General features: G+C 34.2%; 1 protein-coding gene across 1 annotated transcript in view; it reads left to right on the top strand.

Moving 5' to 3' along the window:
• The window catches only part of MAN2A1 (mannosidase alpha class 2A member 1), a 118967-nt gene that overhangs the window by 35140 nt on the left and 59242 nt on the right, over positions 1–24585 (top strand). The window contains exons 4-12 of the mRNA XM_058864511.1: positions 556–727; positions 2476–2603; positions 3934–4107; positions 5042–5228; positions 10725–10902; positions 14913–15115; positions 19648–19833; positions 21139–21253; positions 24073–24140. Coding sequence (XP_058720494.1) covers positions 556–727; positions 2476–2603; positions 3934–4107; positions 5042–5228; positions 10725–10902; positions 14913–15115; positions 19648–19833; positions 21139–21253; positions 24073–24140 — 1411 coding nt within the window. The remainder of the gene's footprint in view (positions 1–555; positions 728–2475; positions 2604–3933; positions 4108–5041; positions 5229–10724; positions 10903–14912; positions 15116–19647; positions 19834–21138; positions 21254–24072; positions 24141–24585) is intronic.

Genomic DNA, 24585 nt, shown 5'->3' with positions numbered 1-24585 from the left:
TCACAAAATCTTAAAATGTGTGTACATGACAAAAGCTGGTAGGAGTAGGAATGTGACACTTTACAGTAGGTAGAGGTAGACAGACTTAATTTTTTCAGCTATATTTACGGGTTCTATGAAGAAAGATGCATATACACTCATGCAAGAAGAGTTATGAAGAGGTTAAAGAATTTTATGTAAGGCTGTAAAGTCTGAAAATGTGTTTAAAATGTCTTTTTCCTTTGCATCTCACTGAAGGACAATTATTTGAGTCCATGTATTCTGTTGATCAAACTTGCTACTATGAGAAGCATAGAAAAATTAGAAAGTGAAAAGCCTAATAATTTCCATATGTTTGCACATTTATGAAATATCTGTAGTCTTTGTAAAAAGAAACTCCTTGGAAATGTAGCACTTGAAGCTGTCCATGGAATGTAAAGGTCAGCTTTTTAAGAACAGTCTTTACTTAGCTTTTTCTAGGGAGTAAGAAGGAGCCAGGTCTCTTAGAGAGTCTTCTCTAGAGATGAAGAAGCCATTTCTCTAAACAGGATTCATTTCATATTTTCTTTTTCCTAGGTTGGCTGAAGACTTTTGATGATTACTTCAGAGATCAGACACAGCATATTTTAAATAACATGGTTATAAAACTGCAAGAAGACAACCGAAGGAAGTTTTTATGGTCTGAGATTTCTTACTTTTCCAAATGGTGGGATGGAATAGATAACCAAAAAAAGGATGCTGTTAAAAGGTTTGAATAGTGAACTTTTCTTCCATGTATCTTGTTTTGAGACTTCGTGTATTTGACTATACTGTAAACTTGAGATATCACTTGTGATGCAGAACAGTTGGAATAATCAACTGCTTCAGCTCTGACTTTTTGGGCTTGGGTTTTCTCCTAGCTGCAAACTAGAAATCTGCTCAGAGAAGTGGAGACAAATTAATGAATTGCCTAAAAATTTGACTAAAAGCTCCCATGTACCACCATGAACACGTCATTCAAATTGTAAAGGAGTAGTGATCATAATCTTTATTTGAAATCACACTAAGGAATTTGCAATAAAATAAATACAATCTTTCATACTAGCTACTTATATATGGTATTTTTTCCTTGCTATAACGCATATGAAAATTTTGTAAGATTTTTATTTGAATAAAAATTTGTGAGTTTCTTTTATGTTTAAGTACAAGGGCTTTTTATAAACATGCAGCTGCTTTAATGGTAAAGTCATATGTACTCCACTCCCCTGGCTCTTCTTAGTCTTTTTTAAAATCACAAGTCAAAATGGAATATAGAAGTAAAAGGTTTGCATAGGCATTGAGACAAGGAAGCAGGCTGCTTGGATTAACTTACGATATGGATCTAGTTTCGAGTTTTAAAAAGTGGGGACTTTTTTCTTATTTTTACTTGGCTTTAAGACGTCATCTGACAGTTCTTAGCTCATCCTTGTGATGGCCTCCTTCTCATGCTCCTCTTTGAGATGCATGTGTTGCAGTTTGCATTATGTCCGTGACATCTTCACAGCTGCAAAAGTTAGGAAAAAGTGGAAATCTTGGGATCTAGGTAAAAAACCTACTTATTAAAAAATTTATGTACAGGGGGTATTATAGCACAGCTGTGCATTTTTTTGACATTAAAAATATCTCTTGGAACACAGTAAACAGTAAGTGATAATCACTAGGGAATTATGTCCTTTCTTCAGAGGAGTCAGGTGTTGGTCAAACTGCACTTGAGGCTGGAGAGGACTGGAGAAGAGAATCTCAAGCTGCACTTGACATTATTTTTATTGCATGCTTTTCATTACTCTTATGGGTATCATCTGTGATGGGACTAACTTTTTCTGAGTTCACAGTGTTTTTTTCTTAAATTCATTAAGCACCTCTACGCTGGCGTACAATGTAAGTGTTGAAACTGTAGGGACAACCTGGTGTTGGGAGAGCCATTTTTATGTTCTCTGACAGTAGAGACTGGGTTGTACTGTGACCTTTTTCAAGAAGCCATTTTAATGAGTGAGATGTTCTGAAGCCTTTATAAATACAATAAACTTCCAAGATCATCTATCATTATCATTATCAGCTCTCTAAAACTCTAAAAAGAATATTAGATCAAAGATGGGGAGAGATTAGCAATGCTTGAAATGTGCAAGCATCTTGAGTGTATAAGCATCTTGCTCAGTGAGCCTTCAGTGCTGTGGCACATACATTTTATTTTTGTAAGCTGTACAGGAGACAGCCTTGTTACTGATTTTTAAAAAAATCTAATTTGGCACATGCAGTAGAATTGGTTTTCATTGCACAGGGGCATTAAATATTTCAATGTTCAACAGTTTGTTTTTACCCAGTTTGATTAAAGAAATATAGGCAAGTGATGGAAGTAGCATAAACAATTTAGATTTTGGAATCGCATTGCTGGTAAATGCTTGTTGAGTATACAGAAATTTATTTTAAGAATGTGTCTTCATATGGAAGATTCTGAAAATGATTTATGTTATTTTTCAGGTTAATAAAAGATGGACAATTTGAAATAGTAACAGGAGGGTGGGTCATGCCTGATGAAGCTTCTGCTCATTATTTTTCTTTAATTGACCAACTGATAGAAGGACACCAGTGGCTAGAAAAGAACCTTGGTATGTATATTAATCTAAAATTTAATTATGTTAATATAAGAAGTCAATAAGAAAATACTTTTTTTTTTTTTAAACTCTGAGGTGCTTAGAAGATGCTCTTTTTACTCAGCATTCCTGAAACATTAAATTAGACCACTTACAGGAAGCTGTAGGATCAAGTCTGGTATTTGCCATTCCTGCTTGCAGATAAAAAGTTCCTGGACAAAGTCTATTTGAATAATTTTATGCCACAGCATTTTGTCCTGATCAATGTAGACATGCATATTATATTGGCAAAGCCAAATATTAACGCTAGATCATGCTGAATTTTAGATCCTATGTTTGCTCTAAACAGTATTTAATTGTCTTTTCTGTCATTTGAAAATCATGACAAAATTTTTAAAACAACTTAAAAATTGATACAGTTTTTATCTGCTTGGATCTGTTCTGCCTGCTCTGTGTGTATTAGCTTCTCTCCTGTAAGGCTTAAAAAACCCCAAAAATTATATGCAGCGGCAGCAGTAGTAGTAGTTATAAAGTCTAAACCTATAGCAATGTTAGAATTGAGGAATTACTGACAGCAGTTACATTGGCTGAACTGTTTTTCTGGCTTTGGGATGTTCTTTTGTTTAGTTCCATAAGAAGAGAGAAATCTTTTTATATAGAAAATACTTGTACAGTGATTTTAATAATAAATTGACATGATTTCATTCAATTAACTGAAATTATTTTGGAAAGCTGTTTCACTGTTTTTCTTAGATTGCAATTTCCATAAACACAGCTTGACTTAATTGGAGGGGGAAGGGAAGACTTAATAAAAGAGTAATGCATTCCTTACTATGTTTTTTTTGGAACGACAGTAAAAAGTGCCAAAGGAATCATGTTGATGTTAATTAAACAAGAGTTAGATGTAGCTTCTTTATTTACTAGCATGAAGTTCAGTGAGAAGAGAGCATTAATCAACATGATTCTATTGATCAACAAACAAATAATAAAAAAAAATAGTTCTGAAGCAAAAATAAAATTACATTATTTAAATAACATTGAAATGTCAACAAGCTACTGCATTTATCCATCCACATCCATTCATTTTCTTTCAACTTTTTTTGATTGTAACATTCGTAAACTACTTTAAGTGAAAGAGGATGTTTATTAATTAATGGTTCCAAATAAAGATGTGTGATGCAAATTTGAAACAGTGTAGCAACAAGGAGTACTATTTTAATAGTTAATACTTAACTGGGTATATCATCTTGGAAATGTTATCTTTAGTACTCTCATTTGAATTATTGGAATAACTTTCTTTGAGTGAAAACTTTCTTCCCTTCTTACTTTTTTCTTTTGTCAACAGGAGTAAAACCAAAGGCTGGATGGGCCATTGATCCATTTGGGCATTCACCGACAATGGCCTATCTTCTGAAGCGCACAGGATTTTCCAATATGCTTATACAGAGAGTTCATTATTCAGTAAAAAAACATTTCGCAAAAAAAAAGACACTAGAATTTTTTTGGAGACAGAACTGGGGTATGTGTTTTTCCTTTATGTCGATTTCTTTTCTTAATTTATACAGATAAATTATGAAGAGAACTTGAATAAGTATGGTGGAAATATTTCCAGAAGAGATTTAGCAGAGTTTGTCTAAACCTGAAAATTTTAAACTTGCAATTCTGTTTAAAAAATAGCCTTTCATCTTGCCTAAATTTAGGAGATTTTTGTTTGTTTGTTTATTTCTTCTTTGAATAACAGAAGGGGAAATGGGAATATCTGTGAGTTAGGAAAGGCACTACATGTAAATGCAATATTATTGCCTTTGTTCTTCTAATCTTCCTTTCTTTCCACTTTTGTTTTTGCTTTTAACCTCTCTTGTTTTTTCCATTCTTTCATATTCCTTGCAAGTAAGAAAATAAGAAAAGTAAAAGGGTGAAAAATTGTTTTACTTGTTTTTACTTTTTTTCTTCCTCCTACTCCTTTATTTCCTATTATATGGAAAAATGTGTAGGAGGAGGAACATTTCAACCAATTCAAATATTGTGGTAATGAAGCAGTGACAGCAGGGTGATTGGCTTTTGGTTTGTTTTTTTCTTTGTTTTGTTTTGATGTTTAGCTGTTTTAAATTGTTTTAATCCACTCGAAGTATAAAAGATGTGTTTTATTACTTCTAAAATTCTGAAAATCACAAGTTTTATCTGGGTTAAACACACCTAACGTTTGTTCCTGCCTTTCCCAATAAGCTGGTGCTTCACTGGCACATTCCAATCTTGGTTAGATCTCTGGTTTTACCCTCTTTATACATATAAGGTACATACAAAAATAGACTAAACTATGGATATTCAAAATAAAAAAATTGTCCTGATGTGGTATCTTTCCGGTGCAGTCCTTGGACTGAGCATGTGGAAATTATTTACTTTTGGCAAATCTGAGAGGGTTTATTTTAAAATTTCACTCTATTTAATTCCAGATTTGGGATCCAGTACAGATATTCTTTGTCATATGATGCCTTTCTATAGCTATGATGTTCCTCATACTTGCGGCCCAGATCCGAAGATCTGCTGCCAGTTTGATTTCAAACGGCTTCCTGGAGGAAGAGTAAGTTGCCCTTGGAGAGTCCCACCAGAAACCATTCATGCTGGAAATGTTCAACACAGGTACAGTTTTTACATACTCCCCAAGGGGGGGTAACCTTAAAAAAAAAGTAATTATGCTGGTCAAAGATGACACCTGGCACAGCTTGGTGAATTTAATTCTATTGTGGTTCAACCCTAGTGAGCAGCTCAGGTCCGCTAAGCTCACTGTCACCATGGTGAGGTGGGGAAGAGATACAGAAGAATAAAATGAGAAAACTCATGGGTTGAGATGCAGGAGAGGCCCTACTCAGAAATAACAAAATGATCTCTCTGTTGTCAACCCTGCATCAGAGCAAATCGAGATCACAGCACCATACTGGCTACTGTGACTCTACCCCAGCCAAAACCAGTACAAGTTTTTAAAATTAGCCTGTCATGGCTAAAAAATAACCTAGTGTTTGCTTCTTAGTTGGGAACATAAATGTAAGTGAAATTAGAGGAAAAGTTAGAGTTAGCAAGCTGTCACTCTATTGGGAATGGTGAGAAGAACGACACAGACTCTCTTGTGAGTTGAACAGGAGAGCAGGGTTTATTATCCTTGATCTTCTTTTGTAGACATGTTTGAGAAAGTTCGAGAGGTAAAACTCTCATTGGTCATTAAAGCAACACATCTACCATCATTGGTTAAGTGTAACATCACTCCTTGACTGTTTCCTAAACGCCATCCTCAAAGATTGTTGTCCTTTGCTAAGGACTGTTTGGATTCTTTTTCATGCTTTCTCAGGCCAGAATGAGGAGCCTGTGACTTAGTTTCACACAGGTTCTGTTCTTTTTGCATTTAGCATGCACAGCAAGGGGCATTTAAAAAATTTTCTGTTCATGATGTGTGAGTCAATCTGTGAATGACATTGTCTGGTTATCTGGTTGAACTCATTTTACTGGTTTACTGTGATTCTTGTGAATTCTATGAACAGTGATCTGTCGCCTACATGTGGAACATTTCAGGGGCAGCATGATATACACTGATGTGCTGTAACTACAAACAGTGGGATATTTTCCATGGTATATCCTTGAAAAATTTGGTAATCTGTGGCCTAAGTTTCCTGAAGTGTAAACCTGAAGTTAATCCAATTCCTGTTTCCTTGTCCCCAGAGTGGAAATTCCTATTAACCTCAGTCTTAGTTTTCAAACAGAAACACTGATTTGTTTTGTTAATTCGTTGTTGTAAATTTGATTCAGTTAAATTTACAAATTTACAACTTCTACAAGTTTACACTTGTAGAATTTACGCTTCTACAAAAATTTACACTTCTACAAAACTGCCTCTCAATTTTGGGTGACGGGGTGGGGGATGGAGGTGGGGAGTTGGGGAGGGGGAGTAAAGGAAGAAAAAAAGAAAAACCCAAAGGGGAGTAAGTTAAACTGCCAAAGGTTTTTCCAGAAAATGGTTGTATTCTATGGTCCTGTTTCTATCTTCAGGCTTCACACTATACCAGGTTTCCAGAGTTAAATGTAGAGGTAGCCGTTTGTAATTTGTGCAAATCACTGAGTGTAACAAATATTTTAAGGAGAACAGGGTGACTTTTTGGTCCTCGATGCTGAAGTTTTGAAGTGATGATGTGATGATGATGCACTGCTTTTCTACATGTCAAGTATGCAATGCTTTTTTTTCTGAGTAAAAATTCTGACAAGCATCATGAAAACTTCACATAAACAAAACACAGTTACAAAATATTACTGAAGATAAAACCAAAATTAAACATAATACATTACAACTGCTGTATTTAAAGGTAGAAATTGGAATGATAATAGGAAAAATGGGGTTTTATTAAAGTAGAGAAAAGAAATAAGATGGTGACAGGAGAAATGTAGAAAAATTGTGGCACACCCAGTGGCTATTATATGTGAAGGAAAATTCATATGTCATCAAATCAAAGTTGTAAAAAGAAGACTGCATATCTCAATTAGCTGAAACAAATATTTGCAGAAAAGCAACAGCTTGTTTAACAAATACTTGAAGAATAGATGTTATAAATATAATTTAGAATGTCTGCTTGAAATAGTCTTTTTAAGGGTCTTGGTTTTCAATTATTCTTAATCCCTGTGCTTCCAAGATTCAACCTTTGCATAACAGTCTAAACTAGACCTTGTAAAAGAAATGGGTTTTCACATACCAAAGGATATTAAAGAGTAAGATAAATGGGGCAGGAATGTAGTGAACATAGGATCAAGTTGAAGTGATTATTGTCTCAATATGGTCTCTGAAACTTAATATTTTGCATCACCTTTATTTTGATAAAAGCAGTTTTGGTGTCAAACAGGGAGTTGAAACATCAGTATGTTATACTTAAAGGAAAAGTAAAACTAACACTTGGCCTTAGAGTTGGAAGCTTGGATTATTTATATTTGACACTGGAACTTCACTTTTAGTGTCTAACTTCAAATAAATCCATTAAAACACAGTCATGTTTTAATGGAGAATGCTAAAACACTACATGTATTTTTTTTAAAAGTTGGAATATTGTAGAAAACCAAAATGTTATTGATCTGACCTCTGTAATAGGTTTTAAAATTTTTTATGATGAAATGTATGAGTTCCAGAATTGAAAAATCTATCTTTACATCATAAGTTTTCCAAGGTTGTAGGTTTGCAGCACACTAATTAGTCAACCCCTTATCTCTGAATGCTAAGACTAGAAAAATATAGGACATTCATGGTTTTGAAAAAAGTTGATTAGAGATCAGGTTTAGATCACTGACCTATATTCAATGCCAAAGCTACAACAAAATTATTAAAACCCAGAACTTGAATACCCAGCTGGGACTGTTGCTTTTGATTTCAATACTATTATGGTCTTACATATATATTAAAGATATGCTGAGTTGAAAAGTTCAGGCTAGTAGTTGTTGGATTTTTCATTGCCTTGCTACTTAAGTTGGGACCTGGTAAGAGGGAATGAAGCAGCAAACCTGTGTTTGTTTAATTCAGCTTCATAACAGCTTAGGTTATAAAGACTACTATCGCACTTGCCCTGATTTGCAGCTGCATCCTTATCCATATGTTTGAAGGCTGAAATGTGAAGTTTTTCACACTAGGAAGAAAAAGCAGCTGAGTGTTTTTTTGTTTGGTTGGGTTTTTTTTTCCTTTTGTGTCAATTTTTTTCCCACCCCCTGGGTTGTTTGGGTTTTTTTTCCCTTGAATGGAAATGGTTGTCTAGCAGAAGCACAGTTTGTTTTGGTGAGTCTCTCTCTCTTTCTCCCAAGCATGAAATAAGAGAGAATCTTTACTGCAAATTGTGTGCTTCAGAGAAGAAGTTGGGAAAGGACTTTCCTCTTCACCAGCTACTGTTCAAAAGCCCAGTTTTGCCCTTCAGCTTTTTTATCTTTATGGTCACATTGTATGGTCACATGGTGGTTAATGTTTGTGATTGCCTGCCTCAGTGATTGATCCTCTTCCTTTAAGGAAGGAATTTAATTTCATTTAGGAATTCTTTCCTAATAGAAAGTGTCAAAAGCAGCCATGTTTCTTGTTTTGGTATTTATTTACTCAAATACTTATTTTATTTGCGTTAAAAGAAGTTGTGATACAAAAGGATTTTCTTTATTTGTGAAAGGTCTCAAGCATTCAGTGATAATCTGAAAATTTGAAACCAAAAATTTATCATGGCTGATCTCCTGTGTGGTTTTCAGATTTTCATTCCATGAGGCAGGATAAACATGTCACAATGTATCTAATTCTGTTTCACTGGGGAACAACAAAGAGAAAAAATTTATGAGGCTTGGTGGAATATTCTTTTTCTCCAGGGATATTTTTTTGTGTTCACCATGCTCTGTTTTGAGCTCTCTGCTGGCACTTTCACACTCCTGTATTAATGAATGATTTAGGAAGATATTTGAGAGAAGGTTAGAAGATTATACCTGAATTGATGTTCTTTGGTGTTTTTGCTAAATAAAAGTGGTTTGCAATGGAGGAAGACCTTGCTGTCCTGACTGATGAATTTTGCAGGATATTTGGAAAGAAACTAGAGGACAACTTTGAAGAGAGATGTGAAAGTCAAATATCCTGTTAACTGTAACCTGTATTTTTCAAGAGACTCAACACTAAAGTATATTTTCAACCATAACTGTATATGGAAAGTTTGAGTTAGACTGGCTTCATAGAAGGAAGCATTGCCAAGTCTTGTTCTGGTAGCTGTGTGGTGAGGAACTTTTTGTGTTTAAATTTTACAACCTGTTGAAATTTGTGGAAATTATTGATAGGTGATCTGAACTATAAATTCACTAATAGATAGGGGATGGGGGGGGGTAGCTACTATTTTGGTAAATTCTAGTCTCATTAGAACTCTGTAGATCCTTAACTAAAGTTAATATTGTGGCCCCTTTCTCCCTCCAGAATACAGTCCGATCTTGTGTTTATACATGACTTATGCAATCAGATAAATGAGTAAGCCCTGACATGCTGTTCGAAGAAATAGGTGTTTCAAACACTTAATTTAGAATTTCTGCATAAATGTTTATACAGCATTTCTTCAGGGGTAGGAGTTGAAAGGTGATTTTGCAAGATCATCTATTTATAAGACATGAAAAAACAAAAGAACCTCATTAGAATCTGAATTTTCTGCTATTTTGTCTTTAAAGCTTTGACATTTGTATTTCTGTTTTCTGAAATACGTTACTATGGTTTATATTTCCTATGAGAATTATTTACATAATTTTAATTAGAGGTGTCAGCATCTGAAGATGCTGATAATTGTGACTTGGAGGGGGAGGGTTGAAAATGGACTTTTACAGTAACCTGTTTATCAGACTTGTGATTCTTAATATATTGCTGCTGTGGAACTGGTACTTTATCTAGAATTAGTAGGTGCCAAAGTATAATTCTGCAGTTTTTTCTGTGTGTGTATGTGTGAATATTTTGTTTCTGGGTTGGTTTTTTTTTTGGATTTTTTAAGGCAAAAAGTATGAAAGTGGTGGTTTTAATTTTTCAGGGCTCAAAGATTCAAGAGGGATGGCTCTAAGATGTGTAAGAAGCTTCTTGAAAGAACAGTGATTTTTCGCAGCAAACTTCCTCCTGAATTTATTTTATTTGCAAGTCTGGAGTTCCTCAGAGATTAATTTGTGGGCAGTTTTTCTGCCAAGGACATGAAGATATGAAGCAAAGTATCAAAGAAAAGTGCCAGAGAGGGTGGGAAGAGCTTTCTTGTTATTGTAAATAGGGGCTGGAGGGGATTAGGATTATTATCTAAATATAAAGCAGTTAACCTAATTTGAATTGTAGGTTAGTTTTGGCACAGGCACAAATTGGTCCAGACTGTCCTATTACTTGAGATGAAGTTTGATAAGCTTGATAAAACTTGAAGGATTTAATTAGCATAGTGTTTGCAACAATAGTAGGTTGAATATGGTGTCCCAGTAGGGGGAATTGCATCCAGCTTTTTGATACAAAGGGAGATAACAGAGTTTTGTATGTCTTGTTTAGGGTCACCCTAATTGATACAACTTGATATCCAAGAATTGTTTTGCCAAATGCTGGCTTTTTTCCCTCTGTCTTCTGAATTATTTTTTTCTTTCCTCAAGGGCTTGGATTATATTAGATCAATACAGGAAGAAGTCAAAGCTTTTCCGTACGAAAGTTCTGTTAGCTCCACTTGGGGATGATTTCCGCTATGCTGAGAGCTCAGAATGGGATCAGCAGTACCATAATTATCAGAAGCTGTTTGATTATATGAATTCTCGTTCTGAGTGGCATGTTAAGGTAACTACAACACATTTTCTGGTTCATGGGGAAAACAGTATTTCCCAGTATTCTGAGATTCTTCATGGGAAAAACAGTTGTGGTTAAGTTTGAGTTTTTTTCAAATGTGAAACTTTATATTTTATTTAACAGGAGATTGATGTGTCTTGGTAGCTTACATATTTTTCACCTTTACCATCTTCTCTCCCCAAAAACCAAAACCTTTCCTATTAATAATATCGGCTTGAAAACTATAGATAGTTTCCAAACTAGGTTAATTTGGAGAACAGGTTAAGTTGTTTTCTTGTGCTCCTGTTTTCACAGACTTCAGGCATTGTTACTCAGGACTCATAGGCTTTGTTATTAAAACTATTGTATTTTCATATTAGAAGTTCAAGAAGATTTTTCTGCTTTATTTGCATCCTCTTGGTCTTACATCCCAAAACAAACCAAAAAATCTTAAGAGATGCCATTGCTGACACATGTTGTTGAATACAATGAAATCCAAGACTGACCGGACTACAAAAGGACTGAGTATACTAACACAATTATCAGAGGAGGTACTACTTCAAATCAACAATTATGTGTAAGAGTTAAAACACACATTCATATGCTTTAATGTGTTAGCTGATGGCCCTAAGGACTTGTACTATAGATGTTCTCTGTATTCCAGCAACTTTTCATCATCTTTGCATGCATTTTTTGCATGACAATAACAAATGGGGGCCACAGCCTTGGGTTTTTTGAGTCACCTGAGAGTGATAAAAAGCACTTACTGCTTTCACATTTAGGGTTTTTTTTCAACCTGGTCTGGTATCATTCATATGGCTTGCTCATGCATCTGTTTTTCCTTGTCTTTCCTGTTACCTCCCCTGGTTCGTCCAACTGTGCATTTGAGTAGTGCCTGTAGTATGTTATTACTCTCTGCTGACTTCTGGACTTGTGTTCTGCCTAAGAAAGATGATGTCTTGGGATTATATTTTATCCGAAAACTGGATTTTGTTTTGGATGTGTTTCCTCTGGGATATGGGTGACATGATGTATGGTGAAGGACCACTATGTCTTAGTGGAGGGAGACAGACCTGGAGAGTATTCTTCAAATTTTTTAAACCTAAAGCCATCTTTTAAAGCTTAAGCTTGCTGCTATCACTACCTTTACTTCTGTCAAAAATGTATGTACTGTACAAGTAATTACTCTTTGGATACTAACAGCAACATATTTTCTATAGTTCTTACTAACCGGGACTGAATGATCTTGTCTCTGGGGCAAAAACTGAAGTCTCTAGCTCTGAAGTCACTCTTCAAGGACCAATGCTGTCTTCAGACCTCTGGAAGTTCCTCTCCTGAAAAGAAAAATGACAATCCCATTGTCAAGGATTCTAGCAGACTACTTCATTAGGCTAGGTGTGCTCATCTGGAGTCACCTTAACCCTTGGTTCCCTCATGGAAGTATCTGAAAACTTTTTCTGGTTTTTAATACCCAGACAAAAAGATATTAAATCCTCTGGGTCAGTCACTTCATACCTGTTTTGATCAGCTGAAACCCTGTTGGCATCAGAGCATTTCTCCTTTCCATTGTATTCAGATACTTAGGTTTTTTGCTCTCTGGGTTTGTTTTTTTTCTTTCTTTCTTAGTTGTTTATTGTCTGTCTGTTGGGGATTTTTTTTTGTGCTTGTTTGGTTTGATTGTTTTGTTTGAAACTGATATTTATTCTTGAAAACATGAGCTTAAATGGAGAACTTTCACACTGTTCTGCACTTTTCCTAGTGGAATGTAACTCCACAGGCAAGTAGCAGGACATGCTCAGCTATGTAAGAATCTAGATTATATAAAGGAAGAGTTGACATTTTTCCTGAAGTACTGAGATGCCTGGGATATTACTGCTTACACAAGGGAGTGCCTACTTTGCCTCTCTGATCTGAGGAGAGATTTACTCTTTCAGACAGCTCTGTGTGATGTTTATCTAGTGGATATGTCTGTTAGCATTGAGATTCTCCTGCCAGCCACTATTCTGTTCTGCAGGTATGTGGTACATCACCGTAAAACATACCTATTTCACTCTTGAGGAATTCAATCTCCTATCCAGACATCTTCTTTGCATCTATTGTACATAAAAGAGGCTGAATCTTTTTGTATGCCAATAGAATACTGGTTTTTCACTGTTTCCTTTCACCTGACTTCGATACTTCCTCTAGTGAGGTTTTACTCCTCTGCTTCAATGCAGAAGTGAGATCATCTCTGTGTCTTCTCGGTGCATTGGTTTTGTTTTTTGTTTTCTGCTTGTAGGTGCCTATGGTAGTGAAAGAAAACATCAAGTATCCTAGAAGTGCCTGATAAGGCAAGGTTTACCAATGATGGGATTTCAGGGGTAATATTTATCTTTTTCTGCTTTACTGCCATTTAAAGTTACCATGTTATATCCACCTAATAAATACATGGATGATAAATGACTTTGAAGTGAAAGTGTTTGGGGTTTTTAAAATGATTAAAAAGTGTGATTTTGTTGTCATAGTGGTAGTCTGATAGTCCTTATATTCCAAGTCACTTTTAAAAGATTTTTACTAAAACTTGGTTTTGGTGTTGTAAATCATAGTATGCTACATTGTTTACTTGTTAAAAATTATAATAGTAATAGGAAATAAAGTTACTTGGTTTTATCTTTATAGTTTATGGTAAGGATATTTCTGGTAACATAATGTAGTCTTCTGTCCTGTTCCAGCTTCCAGTATGTTTTATTTTCACTTTCATTCAAAATCCATTTTGTCCTCTATGCCTTCTTTAACAGCATTTCTCAATACTAACAACATTGACATCAATAATTTATTTTCCTCTCTTTTTTTGTTGTGCCTCTGAATCTTGAGGATACCATTTTTGACCTGCCATGTAAAGATCTGCTATTACAATGCCTAAGCATTTTTTAAAATAACCAGAAGATAATTAATTTCTTTTTTTGCATGTTACATCTCTAAATGCAGTTTCTTTGTACATAGCTTAAGCAACCAGCTTCTGAAAGCAAACACTATTTTTTTTTTGATCAACAGTCATCTTTTGGGTTAAGCAAGATCTGGACCACAAGAGAGCTAATTCTGAAAACACAGGATTAGAAGAACTATGCTTTTGTTGCATTAAATTAAATTTCTTACTTAGCCTAGACAGCTATGTGGGTAATATTGAGGTATTACTTAGCTTGTGTATTGCAGATTTACTCATAAGATATGAAACAATGCTTCACTTGTTTGTTGACCTGTTTCATTTAGATATTGTTTTATATATTTAGATATTTATTTTGTATATCTATTTAAATAAAAAAAAATAAATCATTTTTCATGAGTTGTAGAATGGTTTTGGTTGGAGGAGACCTTTAAAGCTGTCTCATCCAACTGACCTGCAATAAGCAGAGGCATCTTAAATTAGACCAGATTGCCCAGAGTCCCATCCAATCCAGCCTTGAATGTTTCCAGAGATGGGGCATCCACAACGTCTGCGGGCACCTTGAGTGCATCGCCTCCCTCATAGTAAAAGCTGACTTTCTATCTAGTCTGAATCTATCTGCTTCTAGTTTAAAACCATTACCTCTTGTTTCAGCACAAGAAATCCAACTAAAAAGCTTGTCCTCATCGTTCTTACAAGGCTCTTTTCTGTACTGAAAGGCTGCACTAAGGTCTCCCCAGAGCAGTCTTCTCTCCAGGCTGACCAACCACACCTCTCTCAGCTTTGCCTTGTAGGGAAGGTGTTTCTCTGATCACTTCTATAACTCTTCGTTGGACATGCTCCAACAGATCCATCTCTTTCTTGTACTGAGTCAAATTGCCTTTTTTGAAAATACTTCTTGTACTGACTTTTGAAATGCTATCCAGTTTTGTCTGAAAAATGTGCAGGGGAACTTTAAAGATTTTTAGGATAGGTCTTCTATAAATCTGCTGGAAGAGTGACATGTTTCTGAAATGTATTTCCAAGCATATTAATTTTCTTTGTATTTTCTGCATAATAAAAATGGAACTTCATTACAGTAATTTTTATTTTCATTCAGGCCCAGTTTGGAACTTTATCTGATTACTTTGAAGCTCTGCGCAAAGAAAGCAATTTGGGTGAAAAGAGCAGCAATTCACTTTTTCCTGTGTTAAGTGGAGACTTCTTCACCTATGCAGACAGAGATCATCATTACTGGAGTGGATACTTTACATCACGACCCTTCTATAAACGCCTGGACAGAGTTTTGGAATCCTACATAAGGTAAATCCTGCCATCCAGTACACTCAGAACTTGTTTCTTGGCACACAGGAGAGATGAATGTGTAAGTATTTGTCATGGTTTAACCTCAGGCAGCCCCTTGCTCACTTCCCCACCAGCAGGATCTTGAGGAGAATTGGAAGGGTCAAAGCTACAAAACTCATGAATTGAGACAAAGGCAGCTTAATAGGGAAAGCAAAACCCACACAATGCATTCAAACCAAAGTAAGGAATTATGGCTATGGTGTGAACGTTTTTAGAGAAGTACAAAGGTGTGAATTCTACAGAGGTTCTCAGAGGAAACTGAGAAACAACCAGGAATATTGGGTACCAACTTGTCACATACAGCTAAAACCTTACAAAAGAAAGGCCTTGTAAAATCATGATTCAGGCCTTGTTACTTCGGCTAAGTATAGCTAGCAGCTAGCCTGATAAGTTCCCATGCAAAAACGTCTTGAGAATGAAAAGTTCGTAAACATAACAAACTATTACTGGGGAAAAAAACCCAAGTGTGCCTGTAATAATGAGGTTTCTGTTCCATGAAAACAGTAGAAAAAGTGTGTGAACACTGTTAGGGAGAAAAGTTTTGATTGACGTTGACACCATTACCACGCAGTGACCTGAGCTCCTGACCAACTGGAATTAAAAACATGGTGCCTTCTGATAACCATATAAATATAAGCTGTGTGCAATAAAGACGGGGATATGATGGAAGAAGAAACAGGTGTCACTGTCTGTCTCTACTGTGACATCTGGTGATCTGAGACTACTGTTCTTCTGAAAACTGGCTACATTTTCATTAAAGAAAAAGATTGGTACTGAATTTTGGTAATGGAGTATTGAAGTGGGTCTCTCTTGTAGCAGACATAAGATGATTTAACTTATAAATAACTGTGTTATTAAGCTCCAGAAAGAAATCTAGGGCAGATGGATATGATGTAAACCCTGAACATTTCATGTGTAGCCTTCCTTAAAAGGGTTACAACTTTTTGCTATTATGGATGCTGCAGTAGTGGAACGAGCAATAGAGGCGTGGAAACAGGCATTTCCAAGTGAGCTTGGAAAGTAGTGTTTTGGAGACAGATACAGGTACCTTTCAGAAGAGAAACTGTATCTAACAGAACTTGTTTTACTTCTTCCAAGGAATCCAGCTTTTACTATGGGAAAGTGGATGATTCATTACAGGAATCTTAAATTTTCAGTGAAAACAATGTTGTTTAATACTGTTGTTGGAGAAGACATGATGCACAAGAGAACATGAAAAGCAGGACAGATAATATTCTTATAAATTGAATTATCTAGTTAATTGTTTTTTCATAGTTTTGTTTAATTTTCTTTCTGTTTTTTAAAACGCACTAAGGATTTAATTTCCTTCAGCTTCATCATAATCTATTTTTTCAAGTTTTTTTAGGTGTGGTTATTTAATTGTCATTTTTCTGGTTTTTATAACAGAGATTGCAGAAAAATTCATATGAATTTGTAGTATTTAAAACTTTACATTTTTAAAGAGATTCCTTAATTTAAACATTTCACCTACCTTTAACTTCTGAAAAAAGTATAGGTAAAGGATTTCTGGAGAAACACTAATCTGTCAATGTTCTTATGTATTAAAGTATAGTTTAAAAAAGTACCTGTGGAGTTTTAATTTTTCATTATCCTTTTTAAATAACATGTAAAAATAAAATGTATAGATGTGGTCTCATTGTTTTAATATCATATTTTTTTTTGTCAGTTGTTTTCAGAAGCAATGAGAATCTTCATGAATGTCATTAGTTCTGAGAACAGCGGGAGTAGGGGTTTTATCTTTTATTTCTTTAAAGTCAAAGGAAATACAGTAGGATCATATTTAATCCCCAAACTCCTGATAATTATTTCCATAGCATTTCTGATCTAACATCCATCCATCCATCTGTCTGTCTGTCTGTCTGTCTGTCTGTCTATCTGGTGTATGTCCATATTTGTGAGGGACAGAGCCATGAACAGAAGGTAAATACATGTGTATGTGTTTTTTACCAAGGATGAATGTTTTTAAGTTCCAGCAGTACCAGAATTAAGTAGCACTTCACTGTTATTTAATAGCCAGGAAATAGTATTCAGCCTCAGGACCCAAAATGAAAACTAACCATTGAGTGAGAAAAGAGATGGTTGTTTAAGGTTTTCCTGTTAGAAAAGAGGTTTTTTGGGGGTTGTGTAGTAAAGAAGTGTAAGAAAGTTTCAGGATTTTATAATGGAGATTGACAGTGATTTGAGATATTATTGACTTTTTAATCTTAAGTGAAAGATGGATGGATTGAAGTCGTTTAAAGGGTGATAAAATATGTGACCAGAAGTTTATTTAATGTAATTAAAAGATACAAAGTACAGCAGCATAGTTTGAGACAAGTTAGGGACACAATCTGTGGTTTTATTAGTTACTGATGTAAACAGGGAAAAATTACAGTAAATCTGCAAAAAAAATTACTGAAGTAATTTAGAAGATGAATACTATGGTGATACTTCTAACTATACGGATGGATAGAAAATACTACTTCTGGAGAGTTCAAAATCTCTTGGCAAAATTATTTATTTAGAATAAATATAAACTGGACCTAGCTAAGGTAATCCTTGGTAGTAAGGTTGACAAACCAGTGAAGCAAATTTTGATCTATTTGCAGGGTTCTGTCAGGGACGGATTCTACAAATTACAGTGGGAAATTTCTGAAAACCGTATTAGATCATCTGCAGTAGTTTGAAACAGAGGAGAGAAAGCCAAGGCTTTATATAGCTTTTATGGACAGGTGTTAGATGCTTACCTTTAAACTGAAGTGTTCTCTAATACAGTGTTGTGTTTCTGAATGTCCTTCATCATTGACCATTGAACCATTTTAGTGTTTAGAAAAATATTGAGACATGGAAAGAAAATTCTGTATCTGAGAGACATCCCCAATAATAAAAAAGAAATTAAATTAATATTGTTGTGGGGAAGGAAATCTCACCTCATTTTAAGGACTAAAATTTATTGTGTTCTCTTCTTTATAGCTAAGTTATATCAGTGTTTAGTGGCTAATTCAATTTTTAAAAAAAAAGTAAAATGGTTTTGGGCAGGGTTTATTCACTAGATGAATGAACATCTGATGCCCTTTTTACAACTAAAATATTTTCATTTTTCTTTCAAGTTGAACTGCAATAGGACAAAGTAAGAGGGATGCATAGAAGTAGGAATTTGCACTAAGAAACATTTAAATTACAGTCATTAAGGTTAATCTGGCACTGGTAACTAAATATAGCAATTATAACTTTTTAACACCTTGATTTTCTATGTAGCTTCTGAGCAATTATCTAACCTGTAGGAGCAAAATCTCATCCTGTTCATGAAATATTGACAATATGAAAATAGTTTAGGCTGTTATGTGTACAGTGCACCATTCAGTTTCCTTGGGTATGTGGTAGTTGCAGTTTTTATATAACTGTGACCTATCTGTTCTATAAAGATGAATAGAAAATTGAATCTAAAGGAATTTTTCATGTTAACAATTAATCACATTCATGGTCTGAAAATCAAGGTTTTTTTTGTCAATAGTTTTGTTGTATCTTGTTTAAAACTGAACACATGCCCTCACTGCCAACTTGGGAAAATAAAAGAGTTAACTTATTTTCTTTTTTTTTTTTTAAATTTATTACTTGCATTCTTAGAAGTTAACATTACAAGAAAATATGTTGTGATTTCTTTGCTTTTTGTGTCATTAACCTCTATCATCTTTTTTGCTTCAAGTACTTGAAAAATGTTCATTAACCTCTAATAAATTTTAAAAAATAATCTGATGCTTTTCAGACTTGCAAAAATAGAACTGTAACATTTTAGGAGATGATAGGAAAAAAGTTAACAGATGTTTTCCCAGAATTTATGCAGGCATTTTTGTCAGTCAAATATCTATAATAACTGGCAATTATGGGGATATTTTTGTAAAATAAATTTAGATTCTCATAAAGCAAGTAAGAATCAAGTGGTAATATTTTAGTGCTAGGCTTTTGCAACAGATATAGAAGAGAAAGCCTCTGCATTCTGTTCAAGGGTTTTGGAATCCAGTGTTCTCTTCATTCAGGTGAATATAAAGTGAGCAGATGCATGAGATGCTTAAGCCTTTATAAGAATTTAGTTTGCTGTAAGTGCAAATGGCAGAATAAATATTCAGTTGTGTACAGATTAGTATATTTATTTAAAACAAATTTGTTTGATTAATAAGTTGTTCTCTGAAATGGGAATTGTATGTTTCTTGTAAGGCACTCTATCCATACTGTGAGGTTTTAAGACCAAATCCATATACCTCACCCATTCATGAGTGTGCATTTCAGTTTGCACTGTTATATTTTTATTTTAAAGGTCCATTTTCCATCATAGAGGTCATGCAAGAAGCTACAGGGTGAAGATAGGCTAAAATGAGCAAGAACAAGGTTTATAGAGCTTATGGAACTATTTACGGTTTATTCTTTCGATCAAATATGTTTTTTTACATTTTAACCCTGTATAAATTCTTGATTATTCTCTGCAATTCCAGGGCAGCTGAAATTCTTTACTACTTGGCTTTAGTACAGTCCAGTAAATCTGAGAAGATGAATGTATTTCCTTCTGTGGATAACTATAAATTGCTGACAGAAGCTAGGAGGAACCTTGGCCTCTTTCAGCATCATGATGCTATTACGGGAACAGCCAAAGATTGGGTAGTTGTGGATTATGGCACCAGGTAATTTATTATAAATGCAGAAAGTTAAATGTTAATTTTCTTTTGCATTTTTAGAACTGAAGTTTTTATTTCAGGTGTACACATTTGAAACAGCAGTGTACTCCACTGAAAGTGTAGAGGTGCTCTTCCTGAGAAGTGGATTTGATTACCCATGTTGTTCATTTATGAAATATTTTTTAACCCTCTGAGTAAGAATTTGATGTTCAAACAAAATTTTGATATTTCCTAAAGTAGACACATTACTGAGATTTCCTTAATAACAGAATTTTTCTGCAGTAAGTAGGAGAACTTTTTATATTTGCCTGCCATAATAAAGATCAAAGATGTCCTAATTTAAGCATATATTCCTTGGAAAATCCCACACCCTCTGTAGCCTACCTTTCTTAAAAGTGGGAAATCTTTTTCATGTTGAAAATATTCTACTTGTGTCTCATTGTTTATTGTTTCATCTGGGGGGTACTTCCCAGTATTAGTGTCTTTATAGAATTTTTTTAAAAAACATTGCATGATTTATGTATCGCTGTGTATTCACATGCTTTAATTATGGGTTTGTTCAGAAAATTTTTTCATATTGGAATGTTTAGAACTGGTACATTTTATTAATTAAGGTGATGATGGTAGCCTGAAGATACAACATGTTCATTAAATGAGTAATTGTTTTAAATGTGTCTAAAATACTCTTTCCTTTTTAAAACTATTTCATGACAATTATTTTTAAATTCCATATTTTCAATCTACTAAATCATAAGTATTCATAATGCACTTAGTTATAAGAGAGTAAAATAAAGGCTTTTTTCACTTTGCAAATAAAATTAGCCAGCTCTCTGGATTTAGAAACTTGTAAACATCTTGATAGTTTGTATAGTTTATAGTTTATATTTTTCATGTTTCTGATTATTCTCTTAATCCTGTGTAAACACGTCTTGACTTTGTAACCAGTGTTTCAGGATTGTCTCCACTATAGAAACTGAAAATCAAATATACAAATTGCAAACTTTCCTAAGATTAGCATTTTGAAAAAGCAGTTGGTATTCTGAGGATACACCTTTAGTAGCACAACATACAGGAGGAATTGTACCTCATTTGCAGTATGACAAGAATATATTTCAGACTATTTCTACATTTTTCAAGCTATTGCACCCATTGCAACTAACTGTTCTTAATTTCATGTGATATTGATGTTAAAATTTTTATTTATTTTTTTGCAACTCATAGTTTTAGGTTCATTAATGTTTTTAACTTTTGATATTACAATGTTGAATAACACTAATTAAAAACTAATTAAGATTTTAAATATTTTAACAGGCTTTTCCATTCAATAATGAATGTGAAGAAAGTGATAATTGACTCTGCTCATATTCTTATCCTAAAGGACAAAAGTGCTTATGATTATGACACAGCAACTCCATTCCTGAAGATGGTGAGCTCTGTTCCTTGATTTTTTTCCAAAAATTAAATGTAAACTATGTCTTTTGAATACAGGGAAACATCAGAACTAAATTTTCAGGTAATGCCTTCTCAGAAATATGCTACTTATCACTCTTCATGTAGATTGAATATATTAGAAAGTAAAAAGTGAACGTGTCAGCAGCTGATATTGAAAAAAAGCCCACGCAGCTAAAGGAAAGAGATCTTGTTCCCCTTTTTGAGTTAGATAGTAAGAGCAGGTGTTCTAATTTTCTTGTGGGCACAAATTTGTTGGATGCTTAAGTGATATACATATGTAAGTGAATGGATAACAGTATGCAGTCCTATGATTTGACTTCACTTTTAACTTAAGAACTGTGGGAAGAAGAAAATTTCCATCCCTAACAGAAGTCTAACCTTAGTTTGCTAGGTTAGGTCTAGACAATACCTTGTACTCTTTTGTCTTTGCTGAAATTATTTGAAACAGGAATGTTCAATGAAATGGATGATAAAGTAAGCAATCCTCTTGTATCATTTTGAGACTTACTTTACAGTGAAGAACACCCTGGGGAAACACACTTGCTAATACTGCTTCCTGACAGAATTCTTAGTTTCTTCATTTTCTGAACTTTCTCTTCTGTGATAACTAGGAATTTTTGGGAAGTCTACTTAAGTTCATTTACCTTGAAGAAAGACAAAATGAGATGTTTAATTTCTTTGTGAATAAACACAGCATAAAGATAGTCTTTATGATATGATTATCTCATACTTCTGACATAATAAACATGACATACATTTTATGGCTTAGTTGTGCCAGGTGTGTCATATCTTGAATTATACTTCCAGTCACATGTATACATTAAAAAAAAAAAAAAAGTTAGAATAATTCTTTATACTTTTTATGACTTTTATACTAATATGTATATATACATATATAAGTATATATGCTGCATGTGTATGCTATATGCTTGTGTGTCATAAATATATAATTTTTCTCCTCTTTGTAATGTGCACTTTCACAAAGTAGGAATATTTTGAAGGCATGCCTGGGATGAAGGTTTTACTCCTGCTCTGAATGATATTGGAAGACGTTGCCATGTTTTATTTTACTAAATTTATTTTGTTGTTCGTGTTCTTTGTCAATCTGGATTAATACCACTGCACTGTAGAAGTACTAATTGCTGTTTAAACTGTATATTACCTAGTAGCATACTAATTCGATAAGCTATTATTACCACTGTGAAAGCAGAGATTAAAAAGGAAGTTCTTATTTCAATTAATTTTATTGTGCCTCTATAAAACAAAAAAATAAGGTGATTACAAATGCAGATTAAGTTTTATCTGTATGCCACACAATATCTGCAGCATACCATTAATCTAGTATCTCTGCTATGCATTTGTTATAGCAACAAAACCTTTTTAATGTCAGATTTGTAGACTGCTAACAGGAGAACTTCAGGATACTTACAGAACCTTTGCAAACCTTGAGCAAATTGGAAGTTCAAAGGCATTTATTTTGGAGTACAGATTGTGGTATTTTGGTGGCTGATGGAAGCTGACATTAAGAATTGCTCAGTGATGGGTGTTCAGAATGAATGTCAGGAGAGTTGAGAAAGACAAATGATGAAGTCTCTAAGACTGAAAGTGGCTGTTGTTTTTGAGGGGTGAAAAAATCAAAAACACTTAAAGGAACAGAGCATAAGACCACAGCAGCAGCATTCCAGCAGATAGCTGGTACAACCAGGGAGAAGTTCCCTTTCCTGGAGGCAGAAAAAAGGAAGTTGGGAATAAGACACTACTGAAGAAATCCAGAATGATACTGTTTGTACTTTTTCTACTCTTTCTAATTATTAGTAGCACTCAAAAGCATCATGTTTCTCTCAGCTGGTAGCTGAATACTTTGTACTTCTTGTGTTAAGTTTTACAAATTCTACACTATTAAACAAAAAAAAAAATCACTTGGAAGGCATACACTGAAAAATAGAAGGCACTTAAAGATCCCAGAATGATGCAACTTTGGTTGGAGCATGGATGAGATTCAAACTGCAAAAATAAAACTGGAACCATTACACAATTCCTGTACATTAGTCTTAGTTCTTTCAGTGCAGAAAGAAAATTTTAATGTAAATGACAATTGCTGGATTTGAAAAACTTGATTTTGAGGATGTTTTGAGGAACTGAGGAGCTTTGCACTTCAGTTTCAAAGTCTGTAGTGTTCACCATTGTAAAAACAGACTGGGATGTGCTGTAAATCAGTAGTTTGGCTGTTCTCTTAGGCTATGGAACAGTGACAGCGCTGTCTTGTCTCTACCTTTCCTCAGTGGAAGTGTACCACACCACACCCCAAATTATGTTTTTTGAAACTTTTCTTAGTGTACAATATAAGGTAACAATGAGAGCTCCCAGGAAACGACACTGAATCCTTGTGATAAGTGCACAGGAGTGTGGTGTTTCAGAGTAGATTTATAGCAGGGGAAATCTAATAAAAATAAATATTTGCAAAATATGAAGGTAGTTTGTGATTATGAAGTCTTGCTTGCAAAAATGAAAACACAGATATAATAATGTGATAATGGAATCTAATAAGATCTTTAATGAAAACAAATATTTTACAGTGAATTGGTCAAAGGGAGCATCTTTCTTTTGTCAGTGTGAAGTGCTTAGTTTATTAAATTTTGTTATTTGTCATCCTCAGTAATGTGCTAAAATAAGCTTTGGTTTATGGTGTTGTTTATGTGGTTTTGTACTCCACAAAATGCATATACTAGACAAAGCTCATATATTATCTATTGAAGTGTATTCAAAAGGAAATTCAAAGATGTTTTCTTGTAGGATGATATTCAGGCTTCTCAAGATTCTTTGCCACGCAAGACAGTTATAAAGCTGACATTGCAACCAAGGTAAATAATTTATATATTACTCAGTGTCTGAGATTCTTGTAGCAATGTATGTGTTTTCACTACCTAGTAAGCAGTTTTTTATGCCATTCCCTTTTTTTCAGTTTTTTTCTTTCAATTTTTGCTCAAAATAGAATTAAAGTTGAAAAAAATAAAGAAAATGAAAAAAATTAGACTGGGAGATAATGCTAATATTATTATGTCTACTTGAAAGAAGACACAGCATGTTAAAACTATAGGCATTTCTCACATACCACAGCAGTATTCAGTTTCTTTGTGCTTTTACAGCACCATAATACTAAACAGATTGTGCTTGAGGAAGCAATAGAAGATTCTAATTAAGCAGAATTACAGGTGCCTTAATTAACTCTGTGAGCAAAATGTCAAGTTTTTATAAGGCCTAAAAATCACAATTTATAAATACTGAATTGTCTTTAAAAACAAAGTA

The sequence above is a fragment of the Poecile atricapillus genome, chromosome Z (assembly GCF_030490865.1).
Source record: "Poecile atricapillus isolate bPoeAtr1 chromosome Z, bPoeAtr1.hap1, whole genome shotgun sequence".
Taxonomy (NCBI): domain Eukaryota; kingdom Metazoa; phylum Chordata; class Aves; order Passeriformes; family Paridae; genus Poecile; species Poecile atricapillus.
The sequence above is the reverse complement of the archived record's forward strand: the minus strand, read 5'-3'. Positions and strand labels throughout refer to the sequence as shown.